Source organism: Schistocerca americana, chromosome 2 (assembly GCF_021461395.2).
Source record: "Schistocerca americana isolate TAMUIC-IGC-003095 chromosome 2, iqSchAmer2.1, whole genome shotgun sequence".
Taxonomy (NCBI): Eukaryota; Metazoa; Arthropoda; class Insecta; order Orthoptera; family Acrididae; genus Schistocerca; species Schistocerca americana.
Genome location: NC_060120.1, coordinates 851,283,048 through 851,303,306, shown reverse-complemented (window position 1 = coordinate 851,303,306; position 20,259 = coordinate 851,283,048). Strand labels below are relative to the sequence as shown.

General features: G+C 42.4%; 1 protein-coding gene across 1 annotated transcript in view; it reads left to right on the top strand.

Annotated features, from left to right (window-relative positions):
- LOC124595646 (ATP-dependent RNA helicase DDX54) overlaps window positions 1–20,259 on the top strand; it is a 132,896-nt gene that overhangs the window by 61,191 nt on the left and 51,446 nt on the right. Inside the window, exon 8 of the mRNA XM_047134480.1 lies at window positions 16,623–16,819. Coding sequence (XP_046990436.1) covers window positions 16,623–16,819 — 197 coding nt within the window. The remainder of the gene's footprint in view (window positions 1–16,622; window positions 16,820–20,259) is intronic.

The following is a 20,259-nucleotide window of genomic DNA, read 5'->3' as shown; positions in this document are numbered from 1 at the left end:
CATTAAGGAAGCTGAAATTTTTGATGGAAGCGAATGGACCATATTGAGGATACAGAAAGACATAGGGTTCAGATATCAGAAAATGAATGACAGGAGGAAATTACTAATCAGTGCAGGAGATCAGACAATTTAGCATGTCTCAGATTTATTATGTAGATGATACTTCCGTCAGTCAAAAGCATGCTAGGGCTATCTGCTGGAAGATAAGCAATTGGGACGTTGGATAAAAAGTTCCAGTTGGTGCAGATTATAGAATTACAGTTCTTCACCTGGGAGCAGCAGAAACTGAATGTTGATTTTTAAGGCATCAGAGTCTAAGAATTCTCAAGATTACCATTCTGAAATGATGCAAAGTTCTTGAAACTGTGGTTTAAAGAACAATTGTTGCCGTATATCCCTGCATGTTCGGTTATTGTCATGGATAATGCAAGCATATACTCAGTGCAAGTGAATGAAGCTCCAGCCATGCATTCAGTATAGTGTGGATATCATCTAATGGAATACTTTAAGTTTTGTCACATACCATAGCAGAATTGCTGGTTCTTGTCAGTGCCCACAAGCCTGCATACAGACTTTATGGGATAGACAAAATTGCAAAGCAGTGTTGACACCGTATTGTTAGATTGACCCCATATTATTGTTATGGGTTTACATGAACACACGTATTATGGAAAAGAACAATATGTTTAAAACAGCAGATGTTGAGAGACTTAAGCACGAGGTAATAGACAGAATTTAAACATCCACTTGGGCAGCTGTGTAAGAGACACAGAGAAACTTCAGAATGAAGATTACCACAGACAAATTGGTAGGGACAGTATTATGGAACCTTCTGTTATAAATCTTGCTGAAAGCTAGTCATCTACATCTGTACTCTGCAAATCATCATGAGGTACATGACAGAGGGTACGTCCCATTGCACCAGTCATTAGAGTTTCTTCCCCCTTCATTTCGAATGGAGTGCAGAAGAATGATTAAATGTCTCTCTGCATGCAGTTATTATTCTAGTCTTGTTCCCATGATTCCCATTTGAGATATATGTAGGAGGTTGTAGTATATGCCTAGAGTCATCATTGAAAGCCGGTTCGTGAAACTTTAATAGATTTTCTCAGGATAGTTTATGTCTATCTTCAAGAGTCTTCCAGTTCCGTTCTTTCAGTATCTCTGAGACTCTCTCCCACGGATTAAACAAACCCGTGACCAAGCTGCCCTACACTCTACATGTTCAGTATCCCCTGTTAGTCCTATTTGGTATGTGTCCCACACACTTGAGCAATATTGTAGGATGGGTCACACGTGTGATTTGTAAGCAATCTTCTTTGTAGACTGATTGCACTTCCCCAGTATTCTACCAATGAACCAAAGCCTACCGCCTGGTTAACCCTTGACTGAACCTATGTGGTCATTCCATTTCATATTCCTACAAAATGTTACAACCAGGTATTTGTATGAGTTGGTTGATTCCAGCAGTGACTCATTGATATTATAGTCATAGGATACTATGTTTTTTCATTTTGTGAAGTGCAAAATTTGACATTTCTGAACATTTAAAGCAAGTTGCTAATCTCTGCAGCACTTTGAGAGCTTATCAAGATCTGACTGAATATTTATGCAGCTTCTTTCAGATAATACTTCATTATAGACAACTGCATCATCTGCAAAGAGCCTTACATTACTATTAATATTGTCTGCAAGGTAATTAATATAAAACATGAACAGCAAGGGACCCAACCCACTTCTCTGGGGTACACTCGAAGTTACTTCTACATCTGACGATATCTCTCCATCCAAGATAACGTGCTGCGTCCTCCCTGCCAAAAAGTCCTCAGTCTAGCCACAAATTTCACTTGATACCCCTTATGATTGCGCTCTTGACAGTAAGCGTAAGTGTGGTACTTAGTCAAGTGCTTTTCTGAAATCAAGAAATACTGCATCTACCTGATTGCCTTGATCCAAAGCTTTCAGTATGTCTTGTGAGAAAAGTGCGATTTGGGTTTCACATGATCGATGTTTCCGGAATACATGCTGGATGGCATTGAGGAGGTCATTCTGTTACCTCCTTATGTTTGAGCTCAGAAAATGTTCCAAGATTCTACAACAAATCGATGTAAAGGATACTGGACTGTAGTTTTGTTTATCACTTCTATCCTTCTTGTAGATGGGTATGACTTGTGCTATTTTTCCATGCACTGGGCACAGTTTTTTGTTAGAGGGTTTTACAATAGACGATATTTAGAAGAGGGGCTAATTCAGCCACAAGTTCATTATAGAATCCGATAGGAGTTTCATCAGACCCTGGAGCTTTGTTCAGGTGTAATGATTTAAACTGATTCTCAACACCACTGACACTAATATTTGTTTCATTCATCTTTTCAGTGTTACAGTTATTAAATTGGGCAGTTGTCCTGGGTTTTCCTTTGTAAAGGAACATTTGAAAATGAATTAAGCATTTCAGCTTTTGCTTTGCTGTCCTCAATTTCAGTTCCTGTCTCATTTCCTAGGGACTGGATGCTAACAGCCTTTACATACAACCAGAATTTCTTTGAGTTGTGTGAAAGATTATTTGAAAGTATTCAGCTATGGCAGTCATTGAAGGCATCCACCGTAGGCGAACGGGACCACCAGGGTGCCTACAGTATCATGGGTGGCCATATAATAATTGATCCTTCTATTGCCCACCAGATTGACCTCCTGATGTAACCGAAAACTTTACAGAAAACCTCAGTTCATTTGTACATAAGTTTTCCAGTCACACTGTAATCATTAGTGGCGACTTCAATCATCCAACAATTAATTGGGAAAATAACTATTTTGTTAGTGGTGGGTGTGATAAGACATCCTGTGAAACATTACTAAATGCCTTCTCTGAAAACTACCTAGTACAGATAGCTCAGAACCCCACTCAGGATAGAAATATATTGGATCTAATGGCAACAAATAGACCTGACCTCTTTGAGGATGTCCACATCAAAATTAGTATCAGTGACCATGAAGCAGTTGTGACAACAATGATTAGAAAAGTACAAAGGCCAACTGAAAAGATACAAACGTTCAGTAAACTAGAACAAATATCAGTAGTGTCATACCTCAATGAGGAACTTGAAACTTTCAGCACAGGTCAGGAGCATATAGGGAACTATGGCCCAAGTTTAAAAGAATAGTTGATGATGCCCTGGATAGATATTTACCCAGTAGAACAATCTGTAATGGGAGGGAACCTCCATGGTCTACGGTCACTATAAAAAAATTTCTAAAGAAACAAAGATTACCACGTAACGGGTGTAAAATAAAGCATAGGGCCACAAACAGAGAGATGCTGAATGAAACATTTGGCTGATTGACAGCGGCAGCAGAGAGGACCAGAGCTGGTACTGTCCCCTCACGTCTGCTGCTGGATGGGCCGCCCTTACTGCAACATCTCCTTAATAAAGATTAACATCTCTATCACCGAGCTGAGCACTACGCAGCGACCCAATACACATCTAACTGCAAGTCTTAACTGCGAGTGCGAGTGTGAGTGCCTTGTTGCTATCAAAGCTGGCATATTTAAAGGAAGCACGAGCGACGTCCTGACGTCATGGTCGTTTGTAATGACCGCATTCGTTCCACTTATACTGCTGATTCATCTGTCGTACTCGCCCCTTAGGTGTTCTTGCGACAGAGTTACGTGTTGTTGCAGCAGACTTACGCGAAGTTGTGAAATGCAGTACAGCTGACGCTATACCTCTGTCGTGCACTCTACAAAAGTCCGTCTAACACAAACCCGTGTATTAAGCAGTTCTCTTTCGCCTGTTGTGCGTGACCAGGCCATTGCCCCTGCGTGACGACACATTCCGATATATGCGCAATCCTCTGGCTCTCGGCATAGACAGCAAAACTTTGACAATATTCCACGTTTCCAACTCTTTACTATTCCGCGACACTACACATCCCCCATCCTTTAAGAAAATTCGTCCCGAATTTTATAATTCTGGTCTTACTGGTTGTGCACGCCATACTTCCTTACACTCTACAGGTATCTTACAACTACTCCTTCAACACTGTCAAACTTTTCTTATCCGCTAATAATCTGTTTACACTTAATACTGATTCCAATCTTGTCATTGGTTATCTATTTATATTACGTTCCACTAATCCCGATCCATCCCATAGGTATTTGATGTACGGTTGTTATTTCAGGACGAGACATATTTTTCTGTATACAAAAGTAAGTTGCACAAACAAACACTAGAACCAAGATTATGCTAGTCGTTGACACACCAAATATAATTGTGTTTTGCTTACGTTTCTCCCGATATTGCTGCATGTGCTGCAGTAGTTGATTAACTGAGATCTGCTCTTTTTCTGTGATAATCAGGCTATTTAAAGATTGTAGCAATGTGGGATCCAAGGACTCGTTAATAAACGTTAGGATGTGGCGAGGCAATATATTTGGTGGTTCCTCTGGATAATACAAGATAGGGTGTGTCACGTTAATCATTGTTGTACCTGTGAAAGTAGATGGTAGGTGAAAATGCTTCCCCATTATTTCACATCTAGTGCCATTAATCAATAACACACTGCCCTGCAATTCAAGCTTTGATATATCTGTCAGTGTACCATTTCTGTAACAAGTGGCCACTACGGTCTATAGTTCGAACACAGTGTAAATCCAATGTTCCCCAACTTTCTGAAATTTCGGTCTCGGAAGTAGCACCTTCTTTTCGCATTCTAAGGTTCCCATATTCGCCAAGAACAACTGCACCTCACACGAATGATTGTGGGTTGCCACCTCCTTTGCTGGACAAATAAAAACACTTTCCCTGAAACAGTCTGTCAAATCTTCCGTAGACATTACCACATGAGCACTCCTGCATCTTGACACTAACAACACTTCCCGAGTTTGCACTTGCACCCCCTTCCCAACTTTCTGCAACAGTGTAGCAGTACCAGACTGACCAAAAGTTTACCGGGCCACAACCTGGCATGGCACCTGAAGGAATAGGAAGCCATGTCAATCGCTCCCTTCCTTACCACATCTAAAACACACAAATGACAAGTAAAAACTACACATACCATATTACCTAATAACAATAAATACATGTTCCTCCCCGAGGACACTTAATCTACTTATCCCTAGACCTAAGTGCGTAAGGAACATTCCTCTGCTGTTCTTTTACGAGGTGCATTCAAGTTCTAACGCCTCCGATTTTTTTTCTCCACACAGGAAAGAGATAGAAACATGCGCATTGTTTTAAAATGAGGCGGCGTTCATTGTCAATACGTCCCAGAGATGGCAGCACCGTACGGCAGATGGAATTTTACCACCAGTGGCGAGAATGAGAACTGTTTTAAATACTTAAAATGGCGACGTTTTCCTTACTTGAACAGCGTGCAATCATTCGTTTTCTGAATTTGCGTGGTGTGAAACCAATTGAAATTCATCGACAGTTGAAGGAGACATGTGGTGATGGAGTTATGGATGTGTCGAAAGTGCATTCGTGGGTGCGACAGTTTAATGAAGGCAGAACATCGTGTGACAACAAACCGAAACAACCTCGGGCTCGCACAAGCCGGTCTGACGAAATGATTGAGAAAGTGGAGAGAATTGTTTTGGGGGATCACCGAATGACTGTTGAACAGATCGCCTCCAGAGTTGGCATTTCTGTGGGTTCTGTGCACACAATCCTGCATGACGACCTGAAAATGCGAAAAGTGTCATCCAGGTGGGTGCCACGAATGCTGACGGACGACCACATGGCTGCCCATGTGGCATGTTGCCAAGAAATGTTGACGTGCAACGACAGCATGAATGGGACTTTCTATTCGTCGGTTGTGACAATGGATGAGACGTGGATGCCATTTTCCAATCCAGAAACAAAGTGCCAGTCAACTCAATGGAAGCACACAGATTCACCGCCACCAAAAAAATTTCGGGTAACCGCCAGTGCTGAAAAAATGATGGTGTCCATGTTCTGGGACAGCGAGGGCGTAATCCTTACCCATTGCATTCCAAAGGGCACTACGGTAACAGGTGCATCCTACGAAAATGTTTTGAAGAACAAATTCCTTTCTGCACTGCAACCAAAACGTCCGGGAAGGGCTGCACGTGTGCTGTTTCACCAAGACAACGCACCCGCACATCGAGCTGACGTTACGCAACAGTTTCTTCGTGATAACAACTCTGAAGTGATTCCTCATGCTCCCTACTCACCTGACCTGGCTCCTAGTGACTTTTGGCTTTTTCCAACAATGAAAGACACTCTCCGTGTCCCCACATTCACCAGCCGTGCTGCTATTGCCTCAGCGATTTTCCAGTGGTCAAAACAGACTCCTAAAGAAGCCTTCGCCGCTGCCATGGAATCATGGCATCAGCGTTGTGAAAAATGTGTACGTCTGCAGGGCCATTACGTCGAGAAGTAACGCCAGTTTCATCGATTTCGGGTGAGTAGTTAATTAGAAAAAAAATCGGAGGCCTTAGAACTTGAATGCACCTCGTAGCTTTGGTACCCTCACACCCTTTGTTACTGCTGGAGGAATCTGCGGTAACGCATCCACTGCACCCTTAAACGGCTTAATCCTACTTACATGAACTACTGACGACTTGGTTGGTAACTGAAACCTCACGTTCACTGGAGACACTATTTCATTTACCTGATACCGTCCAGAATATTTCGTCAGAAACTTCTTTGTTTTACCCTTTGGAACATAAGGATTAGCCAACAATACCCATTGACCAATTCTGTATCGCGGCAGTTTACCTGTTCTTTGCCCAATACTCTCTTGTTTCTCCAAAGCTTTAGTATCAGCACGCTGTACCCTTTGCCAAATCTCTCTCAATATCTTGGCGAAATTCTTCACTGACTCATCCTGTGAACCTACCTGAGGTTTGGGCACATCAAATGGTGATGGCATTTTCCGACCATAAATTACCTCATACGGAGAGAGCCCCGTTCCTGTATGAACTTTCGCGTTATATGTGCTTGTCAACAGATTTAAATACACGTCCCAATCCGTGCGTTCTGAATTTACATAATGACTAATCATCTTAACTAACACCGAGCGAGGTGGCGCAGTGGTTAGCACACTGGACTCGCATTCAGGAGGACGACGGTTCAATCCCGTCTCCAGCCATCCTGATTTAGGTTTTCCGTGATTTCCCTAAATCATTTCACGCAAATGCCGGGATGGTTCCTTTGAAAGGGCACGGCCGATTTCCTCCCCAATCCTTCCCTAACCTGAGCTTGCACTCCGTCTCTAATGACCTCGTTGTCGACAGGACGTTAAACAATAACCACCACCACCACCACCATCTTAACTAACATCCTATGAACCTGTTCTGTTCGTCCATTCGACTGAGGATGAAATGGGCTTGTCCGCAATTTCTTAACTTTCAATAAACGGCACAACTGCTTCATCAGCTCCGATAAAATTACTACCCTGATCTGTAATTATAGTATCAGGCACACCATACTTCAGCAACCAGTTATTTACTAAGGCTCGCGCAACAGTGCTTGCCTTCTGATCTGGAATAGCTACCATTACCAGGTATTGGGAAAAATGATCTAATATTGTTAATACGTATCGGTTACCCACTTGGGTCTTGTTAAAAGCCCCGATTACGTCTAATCCTATGAATGAATGCGAGTGGACGATCCGCTTCAGGTAGTCTCTGTAACTGAATTTTCTGATGACTTACATCTGCTCTCTGTGCACACGGTATACAATTTTGCACATACTGCTCTACATCATTGCGACATGTCTTCCACCAAAACCTTTCAGCTACCCGTCTATCAGTTGTTCTTTTACCACCATGATCCGACAACACATGGTCGTGCACTTGTTTCAACACTTTTTCCCTCAGCGACTCCGGTACTAAGACGCGTAGTCCGCACTTCATCTTCCTGCAAAGCAACCCATCCTGCATTTCAAACTGCGGTTGCGTTTGGAACAATTGACACTCTCTGTCTGTGGCTTGTACCTTTATCCACTCCTTCTCACTTATGCCCACAACTTGTACAGCTGCTATTTTTCTACTAAGTGCATCTGCATTCATATGTTTTACCCCTGGTTTGTGAATTACCTCGTAGTCAAATTCACTTAGTTTCAGTGCCCATCTCGTTAAACGACTCGAAGAATCTTTCAACCCCAACAACCCCTTCAATGCTGCGTGATCTGTAATCACCTTGAACTCACGCCCATATAAATAACAGCGAAAATACGAGATACTGTAAATCACTGCTAACATTTCTTTCTCTGTAGTTCAATAATTCTTCTCTGCCTTATTTAGTTGCCTGGAAGCATAAGCCACTGGATGTTCCTGTCCATTAACCCTCTGAGAAAGAATACAACCTACAGCAATATTACTAGCATCACAAGATGGTATGAACTCTTGTTCGAAATCAGGAAGTATCAACACTGGGTGTGATGTTAGTATCTGTTTGAGCTTCTCGAATGCCTCCTGACACTGTGCTGTCCATTCAAACTTAACACCTTTCTTTAACAATCTCGTTAATGGATGTCAATTTCAGCGAACCCCTTTACATATCGTCTGTAGTAATTACATAAACCGACATATTGCTAAACTTGTTTAGTGGTCTGTGGTACTGGAAAATCACGCACAGCCGACGTTAGACGAGGATTAGTTCTTACACCATCCTGACTGATAATATGCCCAAGATAAGTCACTTGCATCTGAGCAAACTGACATTTCTCGGCATTAAGCATAAGATTTGCCGCTCTTAGCCTACTAAATACTTTGTTCAGTCGTTCCACATGCTCTTATATATTACACGTAAAAGTAACAATATCATCGAGGTATACCATAGCAGTCTTCGGTTTCAGTCCCTGAAGCACACCATCTAACAGACGCTAGAAAGTAGCAGGAGAGTTTTTCAACCCAAATGGCATTCTGCAATACTGAAAGTGACCAAGGCTTGTTGTAAAGGCCATCTTCGGTCTATCCTTGGGACTTACTTCTATCTGATGGTACCCACTCTTGAGATCTAATGTTGAAAAATATTTACACCGACCTAGGTTGTCCAATGATTCCGTGATGTTCGATATTGGATACGCATCTGTTACAGTTCGTGCGTTCAAAAAACGATAGTCACAACAAGACCTATACTTTTTAGTACCGTCCAATGACTTCTTAGGAACTACCACTATGTTGCAGACCACAGGCTTTCACTGTTCTCTATAATACTGTCCCTTAGCTGTTGATTAATAAATTCTTCCACTAGTGGTTGTAGGCGTTTCGCTATCCTGTATGGTTTTCTATAGACCGGTGGACTATCGCCAGTCGGTATACGGTGCTGTGTAATAGGAGTTGCTGGTACTGGACCTTCTGAATTAAACAAATCTAAATGCTCTAATAACAAAGCTTCCATAGCTTTCCGATCACCATTCTCCAAATGACGAATCTTATCACGTAGTACAGATGCCTTGACGGTTTGCTTGACGTTATAATCACCTTGGAATTCACCTATATCCTCATCGTCGAGTATTTCCAACCACTAAACCCTTTGGGAGATCCACTTCATCTGCCCCAAAATTATCTACACTGACCGGAATCATCAGTTCCCCATTTATATCCGTTACGTGCGCAACGCTCCTCCTAATAAAACTTTACATTTCATCCAATGCTTCATTGCTCTGCAGTGGCTCCACCACACATAGTTTCTGCTGTGGTACATCGGTACCTACTGACAACCAAACTAAATTCCCTGTACCCGAAGGCACTTTGACATGCATAATAATCTTTAATGCCCTTGTACGCAGTTCAATTGGTGACATCTTAGCAACGGATGCACCTCGCGACGTAGCTGTTGTACCCATTGAAAACAAGTTCCCACTAAGTTCAACTGTACGCTGTGAAAGATTAATTTTGGCATGGTGTATATTGAGAAAGTCCAGTCCGAGAATCACAGAATACCCTTGTCCCACAGTTGGCAACACTTCCATTTTCTCTCCGAACCCTACAGTTCCAATCTTAAAAATGAGCTGTGTTGTACCCAATGATTGCAACTCATTATTCCCTACTCCACGTAATCTATACCTAGGAGTACCTAGTCTTCTCCTACCCACAAGGTCTAGACTAGCAACAGATACATGTACCCCTGTATCAATCAAAAACTTACATCTGTTATTCCTTACAACACCCATCAAGCAACAATCCGTCACTGTACTAGTTTTCAGCATACTTCTGCTTACCGGGAATGTCTTCCGACAGACGAAACACTCCCGTTCCCGTTTAACGCTTTTTCCTGTTTATTCCCGTTACCATTCTGCTTACTACGACACTCGTTTGCCTTGTGACCGTAGTATTTACAAGCATATCACTGCGGCTGTCTGCATTGAGCCTTCACGTGGCCTTTCCTCCCACAACGGTAACAATTCCTCTCTATAGGCGGAGGGCGCGACCACTTCTAACACCAAATCTGTAGGCACCCCGGTGGTCCCAGTCACCTATGGTGGACTGGATGGCCGAGTGGCGACCTCTCCAGTTGTCAGGATGCTAGGAAATGGCTGTAGAAGCGTCAGAAACGCCAAAGTGGCGTGTAGTGGTTATTAAGTCATAACAACTTTATTCCTGCCGAGTACAATGTGGCTTGGTGATATCAACGACCTTCCCCGAGTCCTCGCTGACTCGTAGCGATGACACCAGATCCGGGCCGCACCAGTCTTGCTAGCGCAGTGCCACGTGCTGTGACGTAGCGGAGGAATGCCCTTACTTCAGCCGCCCGTGGTTGGTGGCGACCGGCTCGGCGGCAGACAGCAAGCAGCTGCACGTGAAGGCTCCGGGTTGGAGTCCTGGTGCTGTCGGCACGAGAAGCGTTCTTGTAGTGCGGAGTGTACTCTATCCCACCCCGTCTTCTTCCCTTCTGCTCCTCCTGGTGGCTCGTCCGCGGTGGACGGGCAGAACGGGCTGCAGTCCCCCAGCGTCATCGGGTCACCCGGTTGTGATGGCGGATGCACAGGGCCTAGGCCCCGCACGATCTTGACAACGGCTCTCTGATGTGGTCAGCATTGGCGGCGAGCGAGTCTGTCGCGATGTCTGCTAATCCTGGGTTGATGATTGACAGCCGCAGCAGAGAGGACCAGAGCTGGTACTGTCCCCTCACGTCTGCTGCTGGATGGGCCGCCCCTTACTGCAACACCTCCTTAATAAAGATTAACATCTCTATCACTGAGATGAGCGCTACGCAGCGACCCAGTACACATCTAACTGCGAGTGTGAGTGCCTTGTTGCTATCAAAGCTGGCATATTTAAAGGAAGCACGAGCGACGTTCTGATGTCATGGTCGTTTGTAATGACCACATTCGTTCCACTTATACTGCTGACTCATCTGTCGTACTCGTCCCTTAGGTGTTCTAGCGACAGAGTTACGTGTTGTCATGGCAGACTTACGCGAAGTTGTGAAATGCAGTACAGCTGACGCTATACCTCTGTCGTGCACTCTACGAAAGTCTCCGTCTAACACAAACCCGTGTGTTAAGCAGCTCTCTCTCACCTGTTGTGCGTTACCAGGCTATTGTCCCTGCATGATGACACATTCCGATACATGCGCAATCCTCTGACTCTCAGCATAGGCAAAGAAACTTTGACAATATTCCACGTTTCCAACTCTTTACTATTCCGCGACACTACAATACTGAGTCTTGTCCAAACCTGCAGCTTCAATTTCTGTCTCTGTGGATTTAAGTTTCTTGTCTACTGTGACAAATACACCAATTCATCTATGTCAGACAGCGAAGATGAAGGCATGGATTTCTGACTATGTAATATCAATATTGCTACTCGCCATATAGCGGAGATGCTGAGTCACAGATAGGCTTAACAGAAAGACTGTCACAAATAAGCTTTCAGCCAGCAAGGCCTGCATCAAAAGTAGAGGACACACATACAATTGCAACCTACACACGCATGAAAGCAGTCTCTGGCAACTGAAGCCACTCTGTGAGCAGCAGCACCAGCGCATGATGGGAGTGGCGACTGGGTGGGGGTAAGGAGGCTTGGGCGGGGAAGGAGAGGGCTAATATTGTTACATTCCATCCTGGATTTTCCATTGTTTGGTTACTATGTAGTGTGTAAGTTTTAATTACAGCCACTTAATGAATTCATTTGTATGACTGTCTGCAGCTGCATTAAAAATTGTTAATAGCTCAAGTCTCCATCTTTGGTTTTGTCATAATGCATATTTTGTCATAATGCATATTTTGTCATAAAACATATTTCATTCAATTTAATGGCTATATCTTAATGCTTTAGCAGGTTGCACAGTGAAAGAAAATGTAACTTTTAGTAGCCCATTAAATGATTTATTTCCGATATCCTATTAAGGTCACACAATTTTAAAGCCTGAAAATGCTTTAAATATAATTATTCAGTTTCTGTGGAAGGCTGAAGATCTAAGCACTGCAAAAATTTGTTTGATTTTCAAACCATAATGTTCAAAAGACCAAATGTTAAACATTGTGTGTGTGTGTGTGTGTGTGTGTGTGTGTGTGTGTGTGTGCGCATGCCCGTGCGCGTGCGCGTGTGCGTGTGTGTTTTACTGAGAAAGCAGTTTACTATGGACCAAAGTGTATGCTAGCGCCCAGTCAGCTGTCACGGCACAAGAACTGATGGAAGAATATTTACAGCAATACAACAAATTTTTTGCCCCCCTCTGTCTCTGTGCAAAATGCACAGTGCACCCATTTTTATAGTTGCTCTCCACAATACAAGGAATAGCATCTTGTTTCTCCCCACAAACTATGGACCTTGCCAAGGTGATGTGGCTTGTGTGCTCATATGATAGAGATAACATTTGTGTCGCAACTAGACTAAAAGGAGGACATGTCCTGAGGCATTAAGAGCTTGTAGCCCAGTCAACAAAGACCAAAAAATGGCACTTGGGGGAAAAAATTTGTGTAGTCGCAAATTTTTTCATAGTAGTTTGGGGAGGGAGTGTCATGAAGAACATACTAAAAATCCTGACCTGTAGGGTGTGAGCGTTGGGATGGGGGAGTGGCCTTTAAAGGTATAACTCAAAGACCGTGGCTTCTAGCGAAAATGTTTTCCAGTACAAAATTAAAGTACGCTGAATTTCCTACAAAAAATATCCTATTCATTTTTTCTCTAGGACCAGTAGTTTCGGTGTTACAAGGGGTGGAAAAATAGCAAATTTATAAAAACAGTGTTTAATGGTATAAAATTAATGTTTGCTGTTAAATGAAGTTGGTTAAGGCTAAATATTAAATGGCTGTAACTGATGCATGTACGTGCAGTAGAACAGTACTGAGGGAAAAATTTTGTTCTGAGGATGTGACAGCTGGCAGCGGGTGAGGGTGGGGTTGGGGGGGGGGGGGGTGTGGAGGCAGTGGAGGGTAGAAGATGATGGAATGTATGATGCAGAACGATGTTACACACTTCCCTTACTTGTGTGTCTGCAAAATGAAAAGTGAGTTAGTGAGTCCTCACTCCATCTACCCCTTTATGTCGCAAGAAGCAACTACAGGATGTTTCACCAAGTTATACTGACCATTACACAGCACACCTCATAAATCATTAGTGACGTAGTGTGCAGACACACCTGGAGATTTTTGATATTTTACAAAATGCATCGTATGAGGACACACGTTAGAATTGTGCATTTTTCACAAATGCATTAACACTAAATGGAATACAAGTATTAGTTATTAATAGAACTACACATACAAACAGAATCTACGTACATCTCTGTGCACTGGTAGGCGGGAAACTGATTGCTGGGCACACTGTACATTTGTTGCGACTTTTTCCTGCTCATTCTTCAATTTACACACAGCATTTTCTGTCCAGTTCTGTTATGAGTGGACTAAACATCTTCACTGTTGAGTGAGTTCAGTGGTTCCCTCTACCTTAATAACGTATGTTTGTACCTTGCACTTTTTGTTTATTCTGCTATTTGATGGTTTAGATAGGTTCACGAATCAAGAGTTTCATGTTATAATTACTTCATTACTTGTTGCAGTTTATATGATGGTGCTCTAAGAGCATGAAACAGATTATTGATTATTAAATACTGCAGCAGAGATTGTCTTATATATGGAATTCATTTTAATAAGTTATTAGTTATTTGGAGTGATTTAACGGGAGTCGGTACAAGAAATATGTTCCTGTAAACACTGGCAGAAAAGTGTTTGATCTGCGAGTATGATGTTGTCAGTGACATATGCAATGTTGGTAGAAAAGGAATACATGGATTCCTAAATACCAGTTATTTGAGAAAAGATGGGAAAGCTGAAGGTTGCAGAAACAAAAGACGTGGTGTTGTTCATGAATCTTCCAGGAAAGAGTACACTAGAGGTGATTCAATTAAAAGATTTTTAAGAGAATCTCTTTCAGAGGAACAGCCTTCAACATCAGCTAGAGTCAAACCATTGCGTTCAGCTGAAGCGAAATTTGATTTTGAAACTAACGTGTTTTGTGCAAAAGTAATTGATAATGAATTTTTTGATAAACAGAGGAAAAAGGCCAAAAAAGGGTGGCGAAAGGTTTACAGTGTTCTTCTTCAGTTACGATAATAAATTTTAGTTAGTGCACAAGAGAAGAAGAATGAGTGGGGAGATATCATTTAAAGACAAATCTGTTCTGTTAGTGATCTACATGATGCAGATGCAAGGTGTCACGAGGATTGCTACAAATCGTTCTTCATAGCATAAACATTAATTTTACACCATTAAAACACTGTTTTTTAAAAAATGGTGGCTTTTACACCCCTTGTTACATGGAAACTATTAGTCCTAGAGAAAAAAATTAATAGGAGCTCTTTTGTAGGAATTTCTACATACTTTAATTTTGCACTGGAAAACAGTTCATGAGAAGTCATGGTTTTCAAGTTACTCAAGAAAAACATGAAAAACTGCCCTACAAATGCTCTCCCCACCTCCACCCCACCCCCCACCCCAATGCTGACACCCTAAAGGTCAGGTTTTTAGTATGTTGTGCATGACACTCCTCCCTAGCATTTGTGACTACACAAATTTTTTCCGCTAATTTTCCTTCTTTGACTGGTCTCTTGTCAGTTTGGAAGTGGAGGGAAGGATGGGGGTATAACTTTTAGATGGAGACCACAGCTTGAGTGCAATAAACAGATTCAAGTGGATGTAGGCTGCGATAGTTATGCAGAGATGAAGAGACTTTCATAGGATAGACTAACAAGGAGAGCTTAGCACTGAAGACCACAACTAAATTATCATGTTGTTTGTAGTCTCCTTTACAAATGTCTGCATTTTCCTTTCCAAAAAATCCATGTCTTTGATTTGTCTTCCCTGCTATTAATTTTATGTCTTTGTCTTATTTTACATTGCTTCTTAGTATTACTCCTATATGTTGAGAACAAGTTCACTGTTAACTTTCCTTAGAGCACACCTGATGTCACTTTAGTTTCTGTTGGACATTATCCTTCTATTATAACATACTGTCAGTAAACATCCTTGGAGCCAGTTACAAATGTGTGAATATATTCTGTGTGATCATGTTTGGTTAGCAGCTGAACTTGTGATACAGGTTTGATTCCTTTGAGAAATCTAGCGAAAGTAAATCTACTGACTGTCTCCATCCATTAATTACAGATTATCAGGAGTGAATAAAGTGAACTGTGTTTCCCACAACTCATTTTCTGAACTCATGTTGATTCTTATTTAAAAGTTCCTTTTTCTCCAGATATCCCATAATGTTCAGAAGTGTGTTTCAACGTTCCCCCCCCCCCCCTTCGCCCCCCCCACCCCAGTAGCCTTATAGCCTTATTTGATTCTCTTGAAGTAGAGGTCCTGCTAATCAGTGCCTCTGAAATCCCATGTACCCGAGGAAAGGCTTGACTTCTTCACATTCTGCAGTTGTTATTGGAGCAAAAGAAGATAACTTCTATTCATATCATGAAAAAGTACATCCACTACTTTCTTTTTACAAACATATATTAAATGGGTGTACAGATCTTTAAAGTGATTTGTGAATTAGAGTAGAACACAACTTTTGATACAACATACACCTCGAAGGCTCAACATGAGCGCCAAGATTACAGTACATTTTATTTGTCACAAAACCATCTTGCCTTTTGTTTTCATTCTTGGCGAGTGCTGTTGCTGCTTGACAGTCAAGCCACCGCCAAGCTGCAACGCCAAAACATAAAAGGCCCCACCTTCACCAGGTGAAGCTGTTCACTTATCATCACACCTTCCCCATATTCCACATCTCCTGTTTAATATGATGTGTCAAATGTACTGCACTAACAATACTTTACATGATCAGTAACTTTGTGTGCAGTCTGCGTTTTATGCTTTGTTCCAAGGCCTACTTTGAGCAACAATACGACACACTTTTTGCAGAAAAACTACATGAAAATCAATGTTAAAGGTAGTGATAACGTCAATGAAAACTTCAAATGTGGGAAATGTTGTAACATGGAGTAGTTAAAAATGGGAAAGCATTGTATTCAGAGAATAGGACTTATGTTGGAACCGACGAAAATGAAAGCAAAATGCCGGATCGTAAAAATGCAGTGTTGCTGTATATGTATGAATGAATGTCTTAATTAACAACTAATCATTTACAGTTATTTTGTTAGTCTTATCTGCAAAATAATAATAATAATAATAAATACTTATGTTACTAACAGGACGTTGTGCAAGAGCTGGTCGCAGTGGAACAGCTTACTCCTTGGTTGCTGCAGATGAATATGCGTATTTAATGGACCTTCATCTCTTTCTTGGAAAGCCACTTCAGGAAGATGTTCACATTGGACGCATTCCGCAAGATCTTTTGGAGGAAGAGCAAACCAATTTACTTAGCTGGCATGAAAATTCAGTTGATCTGGTGAGGCCATTAAATGACTTACTCAACTAATTTCTGTATTTCAACTAATAATAATTTACAAAATGAAAGGAGGCTCTGGTGGAAGTAAAACTGTGAGGGCTGATAAAGAACTAGGCATGTATAGTTCAGTCGCGGAGCACTTGCCCACTAAAAGCAGAGAGCCCAGGTTCGAGACCTGTACTGGCACACCATTTTAATGTATGAGGGAGCTTCAATAATAATTTAGTTTTATAGTTTACATTCGGTAATATAAGTTTCATGGTGTTTGTAAGTACAAAACATAAATGTGAGCATTTAGTTAAAAGTCTAAAATAAAGAGCTGTAACCTACGTTGGAGAAATAAGCACATTTCACATCACATCACAACTGAATGTGTCTTCAGTCTACAATGATTAAATTATTAATTCACGTCTGTAGTTATTTACTGTATGTGCCTTACACATAATCGTATTGGAACACAGGTTGGTGAAAGTTCTGTATGTTCATATATCAACAGAAATCTGGTATAACTTGACGACAACAACAAGAAATATGATGTCAGATATTGTGCACATATGTGGTAATTCGCTAATATTTTTATTTTCTCATTGCAGAGATATAATATCTGCACTGATGATACCTTCACAATATACTGCGTAACTGTAGAAAGCTTCTTATTATTGTAACTTTCACAATATACTGCATAACTGCATAAAGCTTCTTATTATTGTAACATTGCTCAACACAATGTCAGAGTTCCCACCGACCAACTTTAAATTCGCTTCCATACAAAGGAGAATACAGAAAACCTGAAGCATGTTGTGATATGAACAAGCACGTGAATCGTGGTTTACATTAATGCACAGTCAAGTGTTCCTTAGTGATGAAAACATTAGAGCAGCTGGGGTTCACTGCACCAGCTTATATACCACTCTTTGCACCTGGAAAAATGCTTGCTGTGGTGTCTGCGCTGAGTGAGACAGCCTCTAAAAGGTTGGCCGTGGAGGCACACGCTCTTTAAATATGTGCGCTCACTTTGTAGGGTTGTTACACTCCTTCCCCCGGGGAGGGGGAAACTGTTCACTGTGGAAATGTCCATGTCTTCATCAAAAGGGGATGACTGATGGAGCAGTTGTCGTGTCGTCACAGGAGAATACGGTTTGAAATGGCTTGTAAATGAACATGCACAGCACCCACTCCCCATGAGCCACCGTAAGGAAGCATTTGTGATGGAGATGCCATATCCATGTCCACAAATGGGCAGGCACTCAGCAACGGAGGCAGCAGCTGCGAAAGAGGCTGCGAGGTGGAAGTGGCCCATTGCCAATGACTCTGCCCGGTGGTGGTGACACTCAGAAAGATGGCAGAGGGGCCGAAGGGGGTGTGGACCATGCTGCAGGGGCACGAAAGGCAGAGTTCGCTGCGGAGGCATGGGATCTCCTGTGTGCACTTGGTCACGCGTAGGAGGAGCTGGTCATATTTTCAGGACATCAAGACACTGGAGATGATCATGACACAGAGGCTGGCCTCTGTAATGTTGAACGACTGCTGGTATACACTTAGAGCACTAGCTAAACCCTAGCGCCCAGACGGCAGAGCCTGGATGGAAACACTGCAAGTGCGGCTCCGGTGAGTGGCCAGGAATCGCGTGGAGTAGATGAACCAATGTACGGGGCTGGCAGCCATGAAGCAGTGCTGTTGGGCTACAGTTGCCAACTGGAGTGAACCTATAGGAACTCGAGAACCTTTTGGGGGTTTCCTCAGGAGAAGAGTGCATGACATATGTTTTCATCTGAATTTTGAAAGTACGGACCAGCCGCTCCACCTCACCATTTGACTGAGGGTGAAATGCCACCCTTTCTACAGAAATCTTCAGAATCCTGAGACACAAATTGTGGGCTGTTGTCTGTCACAAATCTTTGCGAGGTCTGTGACCGTGGCCACCGTGGAAGTGGACAGGCAACAAACCACATAAGGAAATTTTGAAAAAGCTCACCTACAAGAATTCAAAAGGAGTTAAGGTGGGGGGCTTACAAAAACAGCATGAATTTGCTCCCAGGGGTGCTGGGGGCAGGCTACAGGGAAAGAGGGGCCCATAGTGGCGCCTGATGGATGGTACACTGCAGGGAGACCAAATCAACTGACACGTGTACATGAACATGCACAGCACCCACTCCCCATGAGAAACCATAAGGAAGCATTTGTGATGGAGATGCCATATCCATGTCCACAAACGGGCAGGCACTCAGCAACGGAGGCAGCAGCTGCAAAAGAGGCTGCGAGGTGGAAGTGGCTGTTTTGGGAAAAAAATATTGGCTTCCAGAAAGCAGTGCTAAGAGTTCATCTTGATAAGGTATGGGATAGATGTCAATAATATATTGTAAATTGACAGACTTTTTAAAACCACCACAGAGCCTAAGGTAGTCATTTGATTCCATTTTCAGTACCTGGTCAAAACAAGTGTTGGTGTGCTGGCAGATTTATACTAGAAATACCCCAATGGTCCAGATAGAGAAAGCGCATGACAGTGCATCACAACGCAGACTAGTTCACTATCCTGGGTGTCGACTCTTCAGTAGCCAACAATAACACGCCATCAAGAACTGAGAAGCATTGGTGGAGAGCATAATAATTACACAGAGGATCCGATGCTCGGCTGGTGGTTTGATAGCCAGGTGGTAGACAAATTGAACAACCCGATACAAGACAGGATTGGCTATGATGGCTAATGTGAAAACCATCCACAGTGTTTTGGGCTTAGATGGCTAAATGGATACACAACAGTTCATCTTAATCAAATGCAGGATTGGGGCCAGTCGGCAACCGAGAAAGAGCATCTGCATTAATGTGTCGTGCTGTGGGGCAGAAGTGACTCTTATAGTTGTAGCACGACAAAAACAGAGCCATGCATTGCAGGCAGAGGGTCATTTTGTCCGGAAGAGATGCCGGGGGATGGAAAAGAGCAACCAGAGGTTTATTATTAGTAATCTTATGAAATTTAGAACTGTAGAAGAAAACATCAAAATTTTTGAGTGTGCTGTTACGTCTGATTCAGGATTTTGGAAGCGTACGTAATAGGACGTTCAGAACTGTCCATGTATTTGTGTGCGAGAACATCCCCAAGACCGTACTACAAGGCGTCCGTGACCAAAACAAAATGTTGGCCTGTTTGGATGATAGCTAAGCAACGTATTGAGTGAATTTTGACTTCATCAGGGTAAAAGCATGCTTGCAGGTGGGCAAGCAGTGAAAAGTAACACATTTATGTAAGAGAGAAGGAAGGGGGTGAGCCATTGTAGTTAGGAAGAAATTTATGGTAATATGCAATCTTTCCCAGTAGGCTGCAACTCTTTGACATCAGTAGGACACGGAAAAGCTGCAGTGGCATTGACGTGTTGGCATAAAGGCTTGAACCCAGCATGCGAGACTTTGAAACCAAGATAGTCGATACTTGAAAAAAT